Here is a 16,065-nt window from a genome sequence, read left to right on the forward strand (position 1 = left end):
CATCTCTCCTCCTTGACCTGTAGACCTCTACAACAGCCCTTGTGGCCCCAGCTTGCAGTGTTCTTCCGTAGGCGACGTCTTTTGCAGCTGTTGCGTCGCGACACTCCTGGTCGTACCATGGATTCCTCTTTGGGGTACGTTGGAATCCGATGACCTCCTCTGCAGAAGTTCGCAGGGAGTGGGATATGAGTGCCCACATATTGCTGATGTCTTCAGGTGTTGGAGTTGCTCGGCTCAGTAGGCCTGTGACTTGAGTGGAGAATGCATCCCTTGTCCGTTGTGATTGCAGCTTCCCGATGTCCAGCTTTCTCAACAGTCCTCGACGTGCAACCTTCGCAACACATAGCCGCGTGCGAATCTTAGCTGCAACAAGATAATGGTCGGAGTCGATGTTGGGACCCCGACAGGATCGCACGTCGAGTACGTTAGATGCATGCCTTGCATCGATCACAACATGATCGATCTGATTTCTGGTCAGTCGATCAGGAGAGAGCCATGATGCCTTGTGTATGTCCAAATGACGAAACCCAGTACTACGAACTACCATATTATGCGCTGCAGCAAAGCCTATTAATCTGAGACCATTGCTCGAGGTGGTCTCGTGTAGACTAAATTGCCCGACGGTGGCACCAAAGATGTCTTCTCGCCCTACCTTGGCATTAAAATCCCCAAGGAGGATCTTAATGTCATGGGAAGGACAGCGTCCGTAAGCCCGGTCGAGCTCCGCATAGAAAGCATCCTTGGTGACATCATCCTTTTCTTCGGTTGGGGCATGCGCACATATCAGGCTGATGTTGAAGAATTTGGCAGTAATTCGGATCGTTGCAAGTCTCTCGTTTATTGGCAGAAAGTGAGAGACCCGGCGCCGCAGTCTGGCGCCTACAACGAAGCCACAGCCAAATTCATGCCGTTCTGGATGGCAGCTGTAGTAAATGTCGCAGTTCTTCTTCCTAAGGCAACCTTGTCCTATCCATCGCATTTCCTGGATAGCAGTGATGTCAGCCCTACATTTATTGAGGGTATCTGCTAGCTGTTGAGCAGCACCTGGTCTGTACAATGTGCGTACATTCCAAGTGCATACTCTCAAATCATTGTCCTTTTTACGTGTGCCATGGTCGTCAACTTTAGATTGGTTCCGTTCCGAGGCTTCATCTGCTACATTCACTGAAGATTTGTTTTCCGTGGGTGGATTTCAAGTCCTACGCCACAACCTAGTTTGAAGAGCTAGGACTCTCGTCGCGCGCTTTAGTTTGTCAAACAACGGGTGTTGAGTGACAATCCAGGGAGAACCACGTGGAGGTAGTGCGTCGGCTTGGGGAGAGCAGTGATAAGGATCATGCTGGCATTCACCAAGTTGAGTGCAATCAGACACTTTACCTTATATAATCTCCCCCATCTCCCCATCTACCATTCATAGTAGCTTAAAAAAGTAATAGTTCGTGAAGGGCAGTCTTTCTATTATTTTAAAATCTTTATTTATAATCATAGTAAACAATTATTTTAACTTTTAATATTTAAAATTTCCTTTTAAAGTTTCAAGTCTTGTTATCTGTTATTTATTTTCGAAATGCAAAAATTTCCCTTCATCGCTGCTAAGTCCACAGGGTCGTTTAAACACCTGAGTGCCTTCATGAAACCATTCGTTGCAAACTGAAAATATATTAGAATAAATAAAATATGCAGGAATTAAGCATTTGTGTAACATACTCCACTTGGATCCTTTGATAACGGGGCAGCCAGCATGTTTAGTTCGGAAGTCCTTGTGCAGAGAACGATGCAGGTTATACCAAACCAAAAGGCTGCCTTTGACAGGTGGGACTGCCAGTTGGAGAAATGGAAACGCAGTAGCTCCGCCTAAAGCTACATCGTTAATCTGAAAAATAAACATCGTTAGCCACAATTCATTTATTTAAAGCTCAACTAACTTACATAAAAAAGTGCAGTCAGCATGCGGTTTCCCTTCCAACCAAAAACCTTTTGGGGCTCCTGAAAAGCGTATTTTTAAATATATATATATCTCGCTAAGCTAATTAACAAACTTACTTCGACAAAATCAAAATGTGGTTCATATTGCCCTCCAATACCATAGTTAACTAATTGCAGGGGCTCTGCACTTTCTGTACTCAACCCTGTGATATCCTCCAGCCGTTGCTTAATTTTCGAAAGCCAGGGATTTTCGTTGTACCAGAGCCAAGTATTAGCACTTGTACGAATCTCGGAGGTTGTGGCATTTTGGGATTGGCCCACTCTAGACCGCTCCATGCTTCCCAAGCCCTTCTCAATGATCTGCTCCATTTCACTGGAATTTATGGCCTCATGGAAATAGGCCACATAGGGGTCCAGGTTGAGTTGTTCTACTTTGAAGGGAGCCAGACGATAGAAGGCCACATTTTGGTGGCTAAACAGGCACCTAAGTTTTCTCTGTTGTCGAGGCGATTGCCGGAGTTCTCCTCTACAGACTCGTTTGTAAAGTTGATAGCTCTCCTTGGCCTCCTGGAATGAAACAAAAGTTTTTATAGAGCATGAAATATACTTTATTGTTTATATAAACCTTTTTATTTGGCTCAGACAAAGCCGATGGTTTTCTGGGTCTATGATTACGCTCTTTAGCCAATATAGCTTCATAAGCAACTTTATTCCTCAAAGCCTCTTCGTGGTCAGATTCCTTTTCCAAAATTTCATTGTTCAGTTTGTTGGCAAGTTTGAGGTTTCCCAAGTGATAGAAAGCAGGTATTAGCTTTTCCAAAATCTCCACGTCAGTGACATTCGGTGAAATGAAACCCAAAGAATCTTCATTGATTTTTTTCCTGGCTTCCAAAAGCCATTCAGAGCCGTAGGAGTACTCCTGCATTTCGCACAGATTCGTTCCCAATTCTAGACAATCACTGGCACTTAGTGAGATATTCAATTGATTTTTCTCCCCGGCAAGAACTCCATTTGCTAGCTGAGCTGTGGGTAACTGATATATATTTTGCAGGCGAAGTAAACCCCGTGTGGCTCCCTTTAGATCCTCTTCATTGGGTCCTTTGAAATCGATCGTCTTTAGACCCCCGCTTATAGAACTTTTATAGTCTTCCAAGTTCGTTGTATTAAAAATGGGCTCAAATACATTATACTTCCAGTCGTAAACAAGCCGTCGAATTGTGGTAAAAGCATTCAGTGGATTTCCAAAATATCCCTCAAGATCATCATGATCAGGTTGTAGCTTTTCTACTTGATCTAGAAATCTTCAAAGAAATTAGACTTTATGTTCTGAAAATTGCTTGCATTTTTTTTACCTCTTAATATTGTCTTGTTCTTGTTGTGCCCTGTCAAGATATTCCTCGAACTTTTCCACAATAAAAGCTTCCACATCGAGAAGTCGCTCTAGTTCACTTGTAGCCGAATAGTAATCTCCATTTACTAAGACCAAGTAGAGGCTTATATGAAATATTAAACAAATTGAACGTTTTCGGGACATTATCACTGCTCTGAGTTTGAAAAGTTACTAACCAGAGAATCCAAACGAAGGAGTACGGGAGACTGGAGAGTGCAGCTAAGTAAACATTTATACAGTTGGAGTTTTTTTTTCGGGCATTTCTAGCTTGGAGTGGGGCAAACGAGAAAGTAGGTGGCTCAAAAGAACATCGACAGAATGAGAAATACACGCTTATTGTCTCACGAATCAGTTGACACAAGGATGTTTGCTTTGGAGTTCAGCCAACTTATTTGGGAGCAACGTAGGTTAATCATATTATTAAGAAACATTGTCCGATCTCACAAATAAGATTTTTTACTAAAATACGAAAATATTAAAGCTTAGAAAATTGATTTTAACCATCAAATATCGTATTGTAGTTTAAATTTCAATGTTTCAGATTTCAAGAAATTATTTGAGTGCAGTTAAGTTTTCCACAATGTCAGGCATTGATAAATTATTTTCACTTCTATGTTTATTGATTTTATTCATTATGCAAGGCTTTCCAAGTGCAAAAAATAATAACTATGCCATTTCAATTTACGATCTTATGCCATTTTACGACCTTATTGTTTTGGAGGAGTATTTACTTAGTATCTTGGACAGATTTAAGCACGAACTACAGAATAGAGTTATAACAATAGAGAGGTATGTGATCATTTATTAAAAATGTTGTAAACAATTGCAGCTAATTCCTTTTTTAATTATTATAAGTTACTTGGAGTTAATGAGAAAAGGAACAAATTCTTTACCAAATAATAAATTCCAATCTGATTTTGAGGAAACTTTTCCCATCGTGCGCCGTTTATATTCCGATTATTCCCGTTTAGTGACATTTCTTGACAAAAAGCCTTGGGATGGTAAATGGGAATTTTTCTTATAAAAACTTAATTAAAAAAAATCGATTTCCTAGATTGTATTAGGGCTATCAACGATCATAAACCAAAGATGCCAACAGCTATGGATATAATAGAGACGACAGACGGATTGCACTACATGCAGGCCGTTTACTCAATAAAGAGTTCTCACATGGCGAAGGGGATCCTTCAAGGGGTGGATCACAAGTTAGTAATATTCAATATCGTATTTAATATATTTAATGTGTATTTAAATATGTTACTTAGTTCCTCACTTAATGCCTTTGAGTGTTTTACCATGGGCATGTACCTGGAAGAAGTAAATGAATATGTCGATGCCAAGGAATGGCTTGAACTTTCTCTTGACTTATATTTGGAAGATCGTGCTAATAGAGAATTATATGCTGAACTTGGATTCTCCTCAGTCATGATATATGTACTATACGGAACGGTTTTGCAACATTTGGGTAAAGTTATAAATAAGTAAAGCAAGTTTTTCATAAAAATTTAATTTATATTTAGATGAAGATAACAAAACACTTACGGATTCTCTTAAGACTGAAGACGAAGTCATCCCAAAAGAAGAATTACAGAAAACAGATAAGGTTATTGATAGGAACAGATGGGAGCGCTATAAGTCGATGTGCTCAACAGAAAGCCGACCGAAAACCAACCTATACTGCCTTTATCAAAGAAACGTCTCACGCTTCTTGTTTCTGGCGCCACTTAAAATTGAGATCCTGTCACTCGATCCATACATGGTGTTCTACTACGATGTGATTCTATGCACTGCATGTGGATTATTTTTATGAAAATGTAAATATTTGACAACCAACGTGATTCTTCACGAATATTTGAATATAGTTACAGAAGAAGGAGGGATTCATATCCGATCGCATAGCGACCATTCTGTTTTACGTAAGTATATGTTACTGGTTACATAGAACTTATTTTAAATAATTATATATTAGTTGAGTGAAGTACCTCAAGGAGGAGCTATGGCATTTCCAGAAATTAATATATCAGTTTTCCCCAAAAAGGGATCTGCCCTAATGTGGTACAATTTGGATAACAAAGGAAATGGTAATTACAAATCAGCCCATACAGCGTGTCCCACTATTGTTGGCTCAAAATGGGGTAAGAGTTTATATTTTAAACAAAATTATATTTAAATAGTAATACTAAATTTTCACACACATCAGCTATGACCAAGTGGATCGACCAAGTTTCTCAAATGTTCAGGAAGCCCTGTTTAAAGGAAGTCTGAATTATTTTATGTTTTTACCAGACCGTTTAAATTAATTTAGTTTAACAATAGTACATTATTTGTCACGCCGATTTCTCTTCATTATAAGTTTTTACTTTATACAGTAATGCAGTCGTTTTTAAAAGTCCCAATTTTGTTAGTATTTTGAAGTTTTCCCCAAGGGAGCTATACATCGGTTATGGATGACTACAAAGATCTGGATACGAAAATCTTAACACATTTAGGAGACTATACTGGAGTCATTAAAAAGAAAATCACTTTGCTAGATCAGTATAATACTATTGGTATTAGATTGGTATGGTCAAAGCTAAATCTCTTACTTATTTTAGTTACATTGCTGAGAGACGAAGTATGCTAAATAGCATGGGAGCTGACTCAGAAGTATATTTTTCCAATCCTATTCACGCGTACTCCATGATACATCATTTGCACTTCGTCTGGGTATTTTGGATTAAACTAATGGAGGATCCTCCAGGCAAAGGTCAGTGGGCTTTTAGGCAGCACATTTAAAAAATATCTTTATCACTAAAGTTACTTTCAAAAGAAATAATTTCTCAAATTGAAAGACTATTACCGCAGAGTCCAGGCAAAGAAGTCCTCCAGATCAGGTTGGCATGGTTGTGGCATTTGCAGACAGCGATGGATAGCGAAAATTTATTTGATCTTGATGAGTCTCATGTTAATCTACTGGACTCTCTAGAAATAGGAAAGTTTGCCTTTGAAAAAAAGCAATACAAACATGCCGAAAAGTGGTTAAACTCAAGTTTCAAAAAACTAGAAAAACTTAATCCTGAGCAACGGAATCTTTTCAACATACTCGGAGCTCTTAATGAAAGACAAGTGCAACAGCTACGTGACGAAACAATTTTAAAAACTAAAATAATAAAATAAATCAACTTTGTCTAAATAGTTTGTTTGCATTACAAAATGTGATGTATTTTCCTAACTATTTTCTTTTTTAGACCCTCCATTATTTAATTAATTTGCGTACTATGATGATAGTTATACTATTTTTGGTTGGTGAAACTATTTCATGCCCTGCCCTTACAAAAATAAATGAGAGTAAACTCTTTTTTAATGCAATTTTTTTTTTAATTCTTTTTTAAAATATGTTTATTGTATTAATTCATTAATAAGCTGCTTAAAAATGTTACTTAAACTTAAAAAGGTAATGGAAAAACTCCAGATTTGTAACAAGGTTTTCGAAACTCCTGTCCCATATCAGTCACCCATTTAGTCATGACTAAAACAATAAAATAAATGGGATTCAATCGAAAGACTTTCACATAAAACTTACTCCACTTAGAACCCACAATGACCGGACATCCAGCATGTTCGGTCCTCTTATCCTCATTTCCCCAATTGTCCAAATTATACCAAAATAGTGCCGAACCAGATTGGGGAAATACAGTGAGGTTTAGTTTTGTGAAAATTGTGGCGCCGCCCTGCTCCACATCACTTAACTGAAGGAGGATTTATATTAAATCCTGGCTAAATAGCTCAAAAAAATTACAGTTACCCAAAATATAGTGGTGGCAAAACGATCGTCGGTTCCATTAAATCGTGCCTAAATGGAGAACTTTAGCCTTTACTAAATTATACAGGAATTTAAACTTACGGCATTCGAGAGTACCGGATCCATGTGGGCCTCAAAGAGACCACCAATCCCATAGTTAATCACTTGGAACATCTCTGAAGTAGTCATTTCAAGGCCTGTGGCATCTCCCACTAAATTAGTTATCCGCTGAGTCAAATTATTGCTGTCCGTCGGAATCCACACTGATTTTGATGTGCGATACGAATCGACACTATAGGCGTTAGAGGTGTAATTAATTGTGGTCGATGCTATTAAGTGGCTCTTGCACGCTGTGCGAATTCTTGTGAGTTCCTTTGGGTAAACAACATCGTGGAAAATGGCAATATACGGGTCCTTGGAAAGTAGTTCCGTTTTGATAGGCGCCAAGCGTAAAAAGGGCGAAGTTTTGGTGTTATACAGACAATATAGACTGAATTTTCTCGCAATCTCACAGCGACCATTACAACATCGAGGCAACTGAAGATCCTCGCCTTGGTCTTTTAAATGGGAATTATTATTGTTGTTAACCGGTATAGGGTTGGAGAGTATCTGGTTCTCCAGTTTCTGATATGCTTTGAATATTTCTGCATCATGGGGAGCGCTTTTATGAGCATTCTCGGATGCCTCCAAAGCCAATTGTGACTCATCTAAATTAATTAACGGTCTACAGTATACAAATATATAAATTGTCTTTTTCACCCACCTTGTTGCACTAGCGAAAACGCCAATGTGTTGTAAAATTCTTCTAGTTTCAAGCCTCTTATCAGCTCCAGTTCTGTCGATTTTTTGGTTGACTTAAACAATTTTATTCCAGCTTGAGTCCATTGTGCAGCATTTTCCCATCGAGATTGATTCATAAGATGTTGAGCCATGGAAATACAATCTAAATACGAAAAAGTAGAACTAAAAGAAAGAATTAATTATGAACTTTAATTTGAGAAATTCATATCAGACCTACTTGTACTTGACACCATCCAGTAATCCTCCGGAAATATCATTTGCTTTCAACTGGTAGACCCCTTGCATTCTTCTCAAACCTTCTGAAGCATCATTAAAGTCCCAGCTCTGGGGCAAAGATGGTTTAATAGATTTCATATAGTCCAGATATTCTAAAAACCAAGTTTTATGTTTTGAAAAATAAATAATAATTCCTTTACTAACCCAAACCCACTGGTTTTTCAATGAATAATTGCCACCTCAACCAGTCCGCCTGCATATGAACTGTAAGCGAATAGCTTTTCAGGTAATCCCATGCCAGGGTACTTTCCTCGATGTGTCTATAAGCCATCAGTTGAACACCCCTTTAAGGCTTACAAGGATATAAGTTAATGTACAACGGTTAACCTTAAAAACCCACCATTTGATTGTGTTAGCTTTCAGCATGAGAACCTCTGCGTATTTCTCCAAATTTAATGCCAGCTCCTCCTCCAGTTTCAACAACTTATCCATATTAGCCACGGATCGGGAGAAACGCGTATGAACTGTAAAGTTATAGTCTTCAACCAATAGGCATTGGTAAAATGGCAAAAATAAAAATACTCCCAGTAATAAGACCAACTTCATTGTTTCCAAGTTAACTTAAAACTAAACGATAGAAAAGGTGTTGATCAACCATAAAATAATTTATTAAAAAGAATAATCGTTTTACTTTGCCATTTAGTTCTGAATGTTGTTTCAAGTTTTTTCTCAATTTTTAGTATGCCTTTAGTTAATTAAAAGCTCGGTACTTATGTGATCCTGTACTTTTAATAGTCTTGCATTATTGGGATGCCCTTTTAGAGCATGTTTTGCACATTTTAACGTGTTCCTCATTAAGGAAATTATCATTTGCAGAAGTTCCTCTGCATTCAAATTTTAAATGCATTTAAATTAATTTTATGATTTGCCAGTTGAAAGCAATCTCGGGGTGACAAGGATGTGCTTTTAATAATCATATGGGTTTCAACAATCTCCAAATTTATACTGTCTTAAATCTTATTTAAAAACTTTATATTTTAAGAATTTCTCTGAGGCATCTATAAGACTCCCCGTTTCCTGTTTCCTCTGGAAGATAAAGCTCCCAGTCCGATTTCATATGGCGAATGAGGGAAAAACTGCTCACAGTACACGATGCAAAAAGTATTTCCATATTTTCCGCAGCAATATCAAATTGTGCGTAGTCACGTAGAGCTCTTAAAAAATTTGTTGTGGTATTAAGGTACATGAACTTAAGCCCCACTCACTCGTCAATTCTTTGAATTTTGGTTGTTAGTTTTCCTACAAAATTTTCGAGATTCTCCGCAAATGTTTTTTTTTTTTGTAGATTAAACTGCTTTAAAGGATTAAATTCTTTTATTTTATTTGCCTTTGCAATTAATAACCCACAAAAGAAGAAGAAACTTTCCCATTTTTTAAAGACTCTTTAAAAACTAAATTGTTTTCTCTTTGTACAGAGTTTATATTCTATAATTTGTCACCCTTATTTATAAATTAATAACACCTTTTTTTAATGACTTTTATTCAATTTTCTGGACGGCATGGTTTCCGGAGTTCTTGTCCTTGGTCATTTATCCATTTGCTCATTACTGAAAAGTATTTCAAAAGCATTAATCTGTATCAAAGAAATTTTTTTATAAACACTAACCCCATTTTGATCCTACAATGACTGGGCAACCAACATGGACGGTACGAAAATCTCCGTCTCCATTATTTTTAAGATTAATCCAAAACAAAGCTGCTCCAGGCTTAGGGAACACTGTGAGATTAAACCTCGGGAAATGTGTGGCGCCTCCTTGAGCTACATCACTTAGCTGAAATATACAAAATATTTATGAAATTTGAATAAACAATTTATAAATGATTTACCTACATAAAACAGAGTCGTGGCGATACGATCAGAGGTTCCATTAAAACGCGTCTGGTTTTGGATTAAATAAAATAAAATAAGGTTAATAAACAGGCTTTTAATGTTTTTCCTAAAATTAAGACATACCTTATCAGTAAGCAAATAATCCTCATGACCATCGAAACGTCCACCTAAGCCATAATTAATAACCTGAAACAGCTCTGAACTTTTCATATCGTATCCAGTGGCTTGCTCCATAAACGTGGTTAGTCTTTTTGTTACATCATTGTAGTCGCTTGCATACCACACAGACTTGGAAATTCGATAGTTTTTTACAGCCTTGTTATTGTTATGAATTGTGGTGGAAGCCATCAAATGTATTTTGCTGACCGACTGCAATATTTTCTGCTCCTTCTGGGAGATAACATCATGAAACAAGGCGATATAGGGATCAACGGAGAGAATCTCCTTTTTAACTGGTGCTATGATCAGAGCGTTGGAAGTTTTAGTATCATAAAAACAATAAAGATTTTGAATTTTTTTATCTTTTTGGCATTTTCCATTACAGCAAAGCGAAAATACTTCACTTTTGTAGCTATTATCGTACTCCTCAATGTTTGGATCAAGTCCAAAAAGCTTCAAATACATGCTTTCCAAATATTGATGTTCTTCATAAAGTTTTGCATCCGGAGGAGACTTCTTTAGGGCAACCTGATAGGCCTGCAGAGCCCCTTCGTAGTCGACTACATGTTTAAATAATAATGAGTTTTCTTAGTTGGTTTAAACTCTTTTACTCACGCCGTTTTATCCTAATAAGTCCCAAAACTTTAGCCAACTCAGTTATGCTAGGTCCTCTCAGCAATTGTAACTCTGGCTGTAGGATATTTCGTTTAAGGGACTTCAGTCCGGCAATAATCCATTTTTCGGCACTCGCCCATTGAGACAAGTTTGAATAATGCTGGGCCACGGTCACACAATCACTAGCTGTCAGGGAGGAGCTACAAATAATGGCTATCAAACTATTTTAAATAAAAGAAAGGACAACTTACTTGTACTTAATACCATCTAGTATACCCTGAGCCATGTCACTCGCAGACATTGAATATACCTTTTGAATTTTTGTCATGCCCTCAGAGGCATCCCGAATATCCTTTAATTTGGGCATATGGGGCTTAAGATATTTTATATAATCGAATTGTTCTGTTAAATGTAAAGTCTTTGAAGCTATAAAAAAATTTTTTCATAAAGATTTACCCTCTCCTACAGGTGCTTCCATGTAATGAAGCCACAATAACCAATCCGCCTGCATGTGTCGAATAAGTGAAAAGGTATTATAAAGGTTCCATTTAATTTTCCCTTCCGATTGCTTTGCATCCATAATTTTTATGTTTAACTGGTTAACACCCCTTTAAACCTTATATGAAAATTATCTTCTTTAATATTCAAATATCGTACTCACCATTTAATGATTTTAGCCTTGTAGGCGAGCTGCTTTGCGAAATGCTTCAAATTACTTACAAGATAAGTATTCAATAAAAGCATTTTATCCATATTCACGACAGACCTAACATATCTCTGATCGTTTATCGCCTCGTAAACTTGACACAAACTAAAACTTGGGTAAAGAAAACTAATTAGGAAAATAAATAAGATCTTCATTTCGAGCTGGAAGATTAAAAAGAACTACATTTTATATTTTAAAGAAAAGAGAGTAAGTATTTTTATTCCACAATTAGTTCCGATTCACGGCCCGACTTAAACAATTTATGCATTTGAGTAAAAATTAAAGTTTATTTTCCAAGTTTTCTTGAAGAATACATTTGTTGGTTCGTAAAGGCTTTCTCTAATACCCTTTTATGCCGGCAGCATAACTCCAGTTTTCAGCGACTTGGTAAGGACCTTCAATACCGCAGTTTTTTGGACTGCACACACCCAATGTATACTGGGAATTATTTCGCGTATCACGGTAATACAGAATCTGCATGGATCTTTTTATCATTTCGTGAGCCTCGTCCATATTAAAATCCCTATCTTTTGGTTTGGCGCTCCTAATAAAAGGAATCGTCAGATGCCGGGCGAATCCCGTGGCTATTACAAAATCGTCATGGGAGCGACCCCGTAAATCGACATTAGCCAGGTAGGGCTTTCCCTGCACATCCAAACCACCCAACACGACATCTACCAGCAGAGGATTCATTTGAGTTCGTCGGTCATAAAGGACCCTGGTCATCCATTGGCCCAAAGCTTTAGGTTTCATTTCGATATCGTCACCGTTGCACTGATCCTCCACTATCTTTTGTTCAATGCCGCGTATAATGGATTGTATATCGGCAAAGTCGCCGCAGCCCCCGAACAGGATGTTGTTGTTGATCATGAATATTCGCTCCATGTTCTGATAGCGGGCCAGGGATCCGTAAGATACCAACGTATCTGCAGCCATCATGACTCCTTTGTCGAAACGTATTCCTATAACAGATGATCCTGTGGTTATGGCGGCGGTACTATGTTTGGTTCCAAACGGTCCTGGAGTGGTATATTCCAAAGGTAATTTGTGCGTGTGTTGCAATGGATCTGCATTAAAATCATACGCATCTCCAGGCCACAGCGGCTGCCTGAATCGATAAATGTTACTACTCCACATATTAATTTGTCTGTTGGAAAAAACAAAAAGTTTTTTTTATAAATTAATGTGTATAATGAGTGTAAATTCAAGGTGAGATGTTACTCAGCCTTTGATCCCTAATATTTCTCCAGAAAAGTATCAAATGGGAGAAGATTTCTCTAAAACTTAATCGCAATACCAGAGCATCTCTGGCAGAGATAAATAAACAAATCTCATACATTAAGTCATCGAGTTATCCAATTTTTCTTAACCATTTCTATATTTCTTTTCTTAGTAAAAACCAGTTGCGGCTCAATGAACCCGGGGGTATTTTATCGAAGCGTGTAACAACTGGTTTCCGTGGTCTGTTCTTGGTCAGTGTCAAGCCGGGTCAAATGGCGAATTCAGTCTGAATCGAAGCTCTCGCCGGAGCAGATCTCAATCAAAACGATGTTCCCGAAAATTACGCTAATATGGCTGCTTATGAATTATATAATTTCTCCGGCGTTGGGACGCGAGTTCTTCTCCTCTGTACACGAGATGACGAAAGTTTTCGGCTACGAACAGCGAATGCTGGGATATATGCAGAAATTCCTCGACGACAACCAAAGCAAATTGGATTTCCTGAAAGCGTAAGGAAAGGACTCTCACCAAATCGAGCAGGACTAATCGAATCTGAATTCTAAAAGGCGGCTGCGGGAGTTCGAGGTCGAGAGGGAGGAGGCCCGGGAATGGGGTGCGGCGTACTTCGACAGTCCCTTAAATAAATATTTGCTCAACAAGCGCCTAACGGTGGACTGGCAGCTGGTGGAGAACCTCATGGAGACGCACTCGGGCAAGAGTGGGTTAAGTGGCCAATCAAACGGGTAGCACCATTTAACATTTCAAAAACATTTCCAGAACCGCTTGCACGCCTGCAAAAAGTAATGGGACACAAACTGATGCCAAAGAAAACTGAACTGGAAGGTGCCATCGATGGCTTACTCCGACTGCAGACTGTCTATAGACTGGAAGCAAAAGATATAGCAAGGGGAATGCTGGATGGCACGGATTACAGGTGAAAAAAATGAGTCTTTCTTAGGTTTTCCGCTAAATTTGTATTCTTAGCACACAACTGAACTCGGAGCACTGTTTGGATATTGCTCGGTTGGCTTTGAGGGATAAGCACCCTCGTCTGGCCCACTTCTGGTCACTGGAGGCTCTGCAGCGATTGGCCAGCGGAAAACAATCGGAGGAACTGAAGCCCCAAATATTGGCTCTTCTGGTGGAGGCCAAGGCGGCTTTGGGCGACTATCGCGGCTTGAATGAAACCTATCAGGAACTTCTGAAGATTCAACCAGCCAGTGAAGAACATGCGAGGAACTACGACAGTTTCCTGGAAGCACTTGGAGGAGAAATTTCTTTAAACGAGACCAAAGCTGTAGAAGAGCATCCTGTAAGTAACTTGTATACGTATCAGTAACAATTATTAACTGAAATTACAGCCCATCCCCAAAGAGGGAGACACCATTTCGGATTTTCACGGATATATGCTGACCTGCAGCGGCCACTTTCGACCAACTCCCCGGGAACAGAGAGATCTCCGCTGCGGCTATATGGATGAAACACATCCTTTCCTTTGGATAGCCCCCCTCAAGGCGGAGGAACTGAGCAGGGATCCGCTGTTAATACTCTACCACGATGTGATCTACCAAAGCGAAATAGACACCATACGGAAACTAACCACAAACAAATTAAAAAGAGCCACAATCACAAGCACGAACGAATCCGTAGTTTCCAATGTCCGCACCAGCCAGTTTACGTTTCTACCCGTTACGGAGGACAAGGTTCTGGCCACCATTGACCGAAGAGTGGCTGACATGACCAACTTCAATATGCGCTATGCGGAGGACCACCAGTTTGCTAATTACGGAATCGGAGGACACTATGGCCAGCACATGGATTGGTTCTATCAACCCAGTGTAGGTTTATTAGGCTTTCATTATACCCTTGCAGAGGGTATTATAATTTTGGTCAAAAGTGTGCAACGCAGTGAAGGAGACATCTCCGACCCTATAAAGTATATATATTCTTGATCAGGATCACCTCCTGAGTCGATATGAGCATGTCCGTCTGTCCGTCTGTACGTCGGTCCGTCTGTCCGTCTGTCCGTTTCTACGCAAACTAGTCTCTCAGTTTTAGAGCTATCGAGTTGAAACTTTGCACACACCCTTCTTTCTGTTGCAGGCAGTATACAAGTCGGAACGGCCGGGATCTGTCGACTATATCCTATAGCTGCCATATAACTGATTGATCGGAAATGCCATAACTTTGGTGTTTTTTAAGTTGGAGGGTTGAGACTTTCCACACATGTTATATTTGACCAAAATATCTTGTGTACAAAATTTCATAAGGATCGGCCGACTATATCCTATAGCTGTCATAGAACGATCGAAATTGGCATAACTTTGTTGTTTTTTAAGTTAGAAAGATGGGATTTGGTACAGATTCAATTTTGGGAAACAAAATCTGATTTGTCGAATTTCATAAGGATCGGCCAACTATATCCAATAGCTGTCATATAACTGATTGATCGGAAATGCTATAACTTCGTTGTTTTTCAAGTTAGAAGCATGGGAGTTTCAATGGATTCCTCTTTTGGCAAAATAATTCGATATGCCAAATTTCATAAGGATCGGCCGACTATATACGATCCGCTATATATCTAATAATATAAGATGCGTGGCGCCACCTAGCGGACTGCGACTCAACTGCAAGGGTATATCAACTTCGGCTCCGCCCGAAGTTAGCTTTCCTTTCTTGTTTTCTTTTAACATTAATTTTTTTTACCTTTATAGTTTGATGCTGGTCTAGTAAGCAGTCCTGAAATGGGTAATCGAATCGCCACAGTTTTATTTTATGTAAGTTTGGGTGATATTTTGAAATGTTGGGGAATTTTAATTTATTTTTTATTCAAAGCTTTCGGATGTGACTCAAGGCGGAGGCACGGCCTTTCCTCATCTACGGGTGCTATTGAAACCTAAAAAATATGCAGGTACTTTCTTGACAATTCAAAGCCATAGTTTTTGTTAATGAACTTCCTCTTTAACTTAAAGCCGCCTTCTGGTACAATCTACATGCCTCGGGTGTGGGCGATCCTCGAACCCAGCACGGAGCGTGTCCTATCATTTCGGGATCAAAATGGGGTAGGTTTCTCCTTATTGAATAATATACATTTTTTAAAACAAACTCCATAATTTCTTAGTTCAAAACCGATGGATTCGAGAGTTTATTCAATCAGATCGCAGGCCCTGTCTAACGTGGGACGACTCATTGGCTACTTTGGCTGAAATCAGGGAGCTGGAAAAGAAATTAAATGCCAAGGAAGCCGCTAGTCAGATAGCCTAAATTTGGTATTACACAATGTTTATGTAAGCCAGGTTTTAGTAAATAAAGCACAAAATACTAAGCAATTTCTCCAAAGCTTTCCCACCCCAATAATA

The 16,065-nt window shown here is 38.8% G+C and overlaps 6 protein-coding genes across 9 annotated transcripts; 2 read left to right on the forward strand and 4 right to left on the reverse strand.

The window, feature by feature from the left end:
* Nucleotides 1–1,482: 1,482 nt before the first annotated feature.
* LOC6505970 (prolyl 4-hydroxylase subunit alpha-1) lies at nucleotides 1,483–3,577 on the reverse strand. The gene is made up of 6 exons (XM_001964666.4): nucleotides 3,279–3,577; nucleotides 2,552–3,227; nucleotides 2,044–2,493; nucleotides 1,930–1,986; nucleotides 1,708–1,873; nucleotides 1,483–1,650 (listed from the first exon to the last, which is right to left on the reverse strand). The coding sequence occupies exons 1-6, from the start codon at nucleotides 3,458–3,460 to the stop codon at nucleotides 1,553–1,555; spliced, it is 1,629 nt and encodes a 542-aa protein (XP_001964702.1). The 5' UTR covers nucleotides 3,461–3,577; the 3' UTR covers nucleotides 1,483–1,552.
* A 71-nt stretch (nucleotides 3,578–3,648) lies between these two features.
* Nucleotides 3,649–6,642, forward strand: LOC26514240 (prolyl 4-hydroxylase subunit alpha-3-like). 2 transcript variants are annotated; one of them, XM_044714330.1, is made up of 9 exons: nucleotides 3,836–4,105; nucleotides 4,172–4,317; nucleotides 4,371–4,521; nucleotides 4,582–4,781; nucleotides 4,837–5,232; nucleotides 5,286–5,451; nucleotides 5,517–5,851; nucleotides 5,911–6,062; nucleotides 6,126–6,642. In XM_044714330.1, the coding sequence occupies exons 7-9, from the start codon at nucleotides 5,760–5,762 to the stop codon at nucleotides 6,470–6,472; spliced, it is 591 nt and encodes a 196-aa protein (XP_044570265.1). In that variant the 5' UTR covers nucleotides 3,836–4,105; nucleotides 4,172–4,317; nucleotides 4,371–4,521; nucleotides 4,582–4,781; nucleotides 4,837–5,232; nucleotides 5,286–5,451; nucleotides 5,517–5,759; the 3' UTR covers nucleotides 6,473–6,642. The 2 variants fall into 2 exon arrangements, with proteins under 2 accessions (XP_032305387.1, XP_044570265.1); XM_032449496.2 differs by lacking the exons at nucleotides 5,911–6,062; nucleotides 6,126–6,642 and having other exon boundaries at nucleotides 3,649–4,105; nucleotides 4,837–5,130; nucleotides 5,179–5,232; nucleotides 5,517–5,867.
* A 24-nt stretch (nucleotides 6,643–6,666) lies between these two features.
* On the reverse strand, nucleotides 6,667–8,741 carry LOC6505968 (prolyl 4-hydroxylase subunit alpha-2-like). Of its 2 annotated transcripts, none has more exons than XM_032449492.2 (8): nucleotides 8,515–8,741; nucleotides 8,319–8,458; nucleotides 8,116–8,266; nucleotides 7,861–8,060; nucleotides 7,200–7,804; nucleotides 7,101–7,148; nucleotides 6,879–7,044; nucleotides 6,667–6,824 (listed from the first exon to the last, which is right to left on the reverse strand). In XM_032449492.2, exons 1-8 carry the CDS (start codon nucleotides 8,718–8,720, stop codon nucleotides 6,742–6,744), a joined length of 1,599 nt encoding a protein of 532 aa, XP_032305383.1. In that variant the 5' UTR covers nucleotides 8,721–8,741; the 3' UTR covers nucleotides 6,667–6,741. The 2 variants fall into 2 exon arrangements, with proteins under 2 accessions (XP_032305383.1, XP_032305384.1); XM_032449493.2 differs by having other exon boundaries at nucleotides 8,319–8,466; nucleotides 8,515–8,613.
* A 798-nt stretch (nucleotides 8,742–9,539) lies between these two features.
* On the reverse strand, nucleotides 9,540–11,640 carry LOC116654492 (prolyl 4-hydroxylase subunit alpha-1-like). Of its 2 annotated transcripts, XM_032449494.2 has the most exons (8): nucleotides 11,441–11,640; nucleotides 11,236–11,387; nucleotides 11,031–11,181; nucleotides 10,780–10,979; nucleotides 10,129–10,724; nucleotides 10,006–10,053; nucleotides 9,781–9,946; nucleotides 9,540–9,721 (listed from the first exon to the last, which is right to left on the reverse strand). In XM_032449494.2, exons 1-8 carry the CDS (start codon nucleotides 11,638–11,640, stop codon nucleotides 9,657–9,659), a joined length of 1,578 nt encoding a protein of 525 aa, XP_032305385.1. In that variant the 3' UTR covers nucleotides 9,540–9,656. The 2 variants fall into 2 exon arrangements, with proteins under 2 accessions (XP_032305385.1, XP_032305386.1); XM_032449495.2 differs by lacking the exon at nucleotides 9,540–9,721 and having other exon boundaries at nucleotides 9,809–9,946; nucleotides 10,002–10,053.
* Nucleotides 11,562–16,029, forward strand: LOC6505559 (prolyl 4-hydroxylase subunit alpha-2). The gene is made up of 10 exons (XM_014905218.3): nucleotides 11,562–11,692; nucleotides 12,879–13,215; nucleotides 13,273–13,424; nucleotides 13,484–13,640; nucleotides 13,691–14,018; nucleotides 14,068–14,544; nucleotides 15,421–15,483; nucleotides 15,542–15,617; nucleotides 15,679–15,768; nucleotides 15,828–16,029. Exons 2-10 carry the CDS (start codon nucleotides 13,034–13,036, stop codon nucleotides 15,968–15,970), a joined length of 1,668 nt encoding a protein of 555 aa, XP_014760704.1. The 5' UTR covers nucleotides 11,562–11,692; nucleotides 12,879–13,033; the 3' UTR covers nucleotides 15,971–16,029.
* Nucleotides 11,753–12,731, reverse strand: LOC6505967 (proteasome subunit beta type-4). The gene has a single exon (XM_001964664.4). It carries the CDS (start codon nucleotides 12,620–12,622, stop codon nucleotides 11,825–11,827), a length of 798 nt encoding a protein of 265 aa, XP_001964700.1. The 5' UTR covers nucleotides 12,623–12,731; the 3' UTR covers nucleotides 11,753–11,824.
* Nucleotides 16,030–16,065: the final 36 nt, after the last annotated feature.

This window comes from Drosophila ananassae, chromosome 2L (assembly GCF_017639315.1).
Source record: "Drosophila ananassae strain 14024-0371.13 chromosome 2L, ASM1763931v2, whole genome shotgun sequence".
NCBI classification, from domain to species: domain Eukaryota; kingdom Metazoa; phylum Arthropoda; class Insecta; order Diptera; family Drosophilidae; genus Drosophila; species Drosophila ananassae.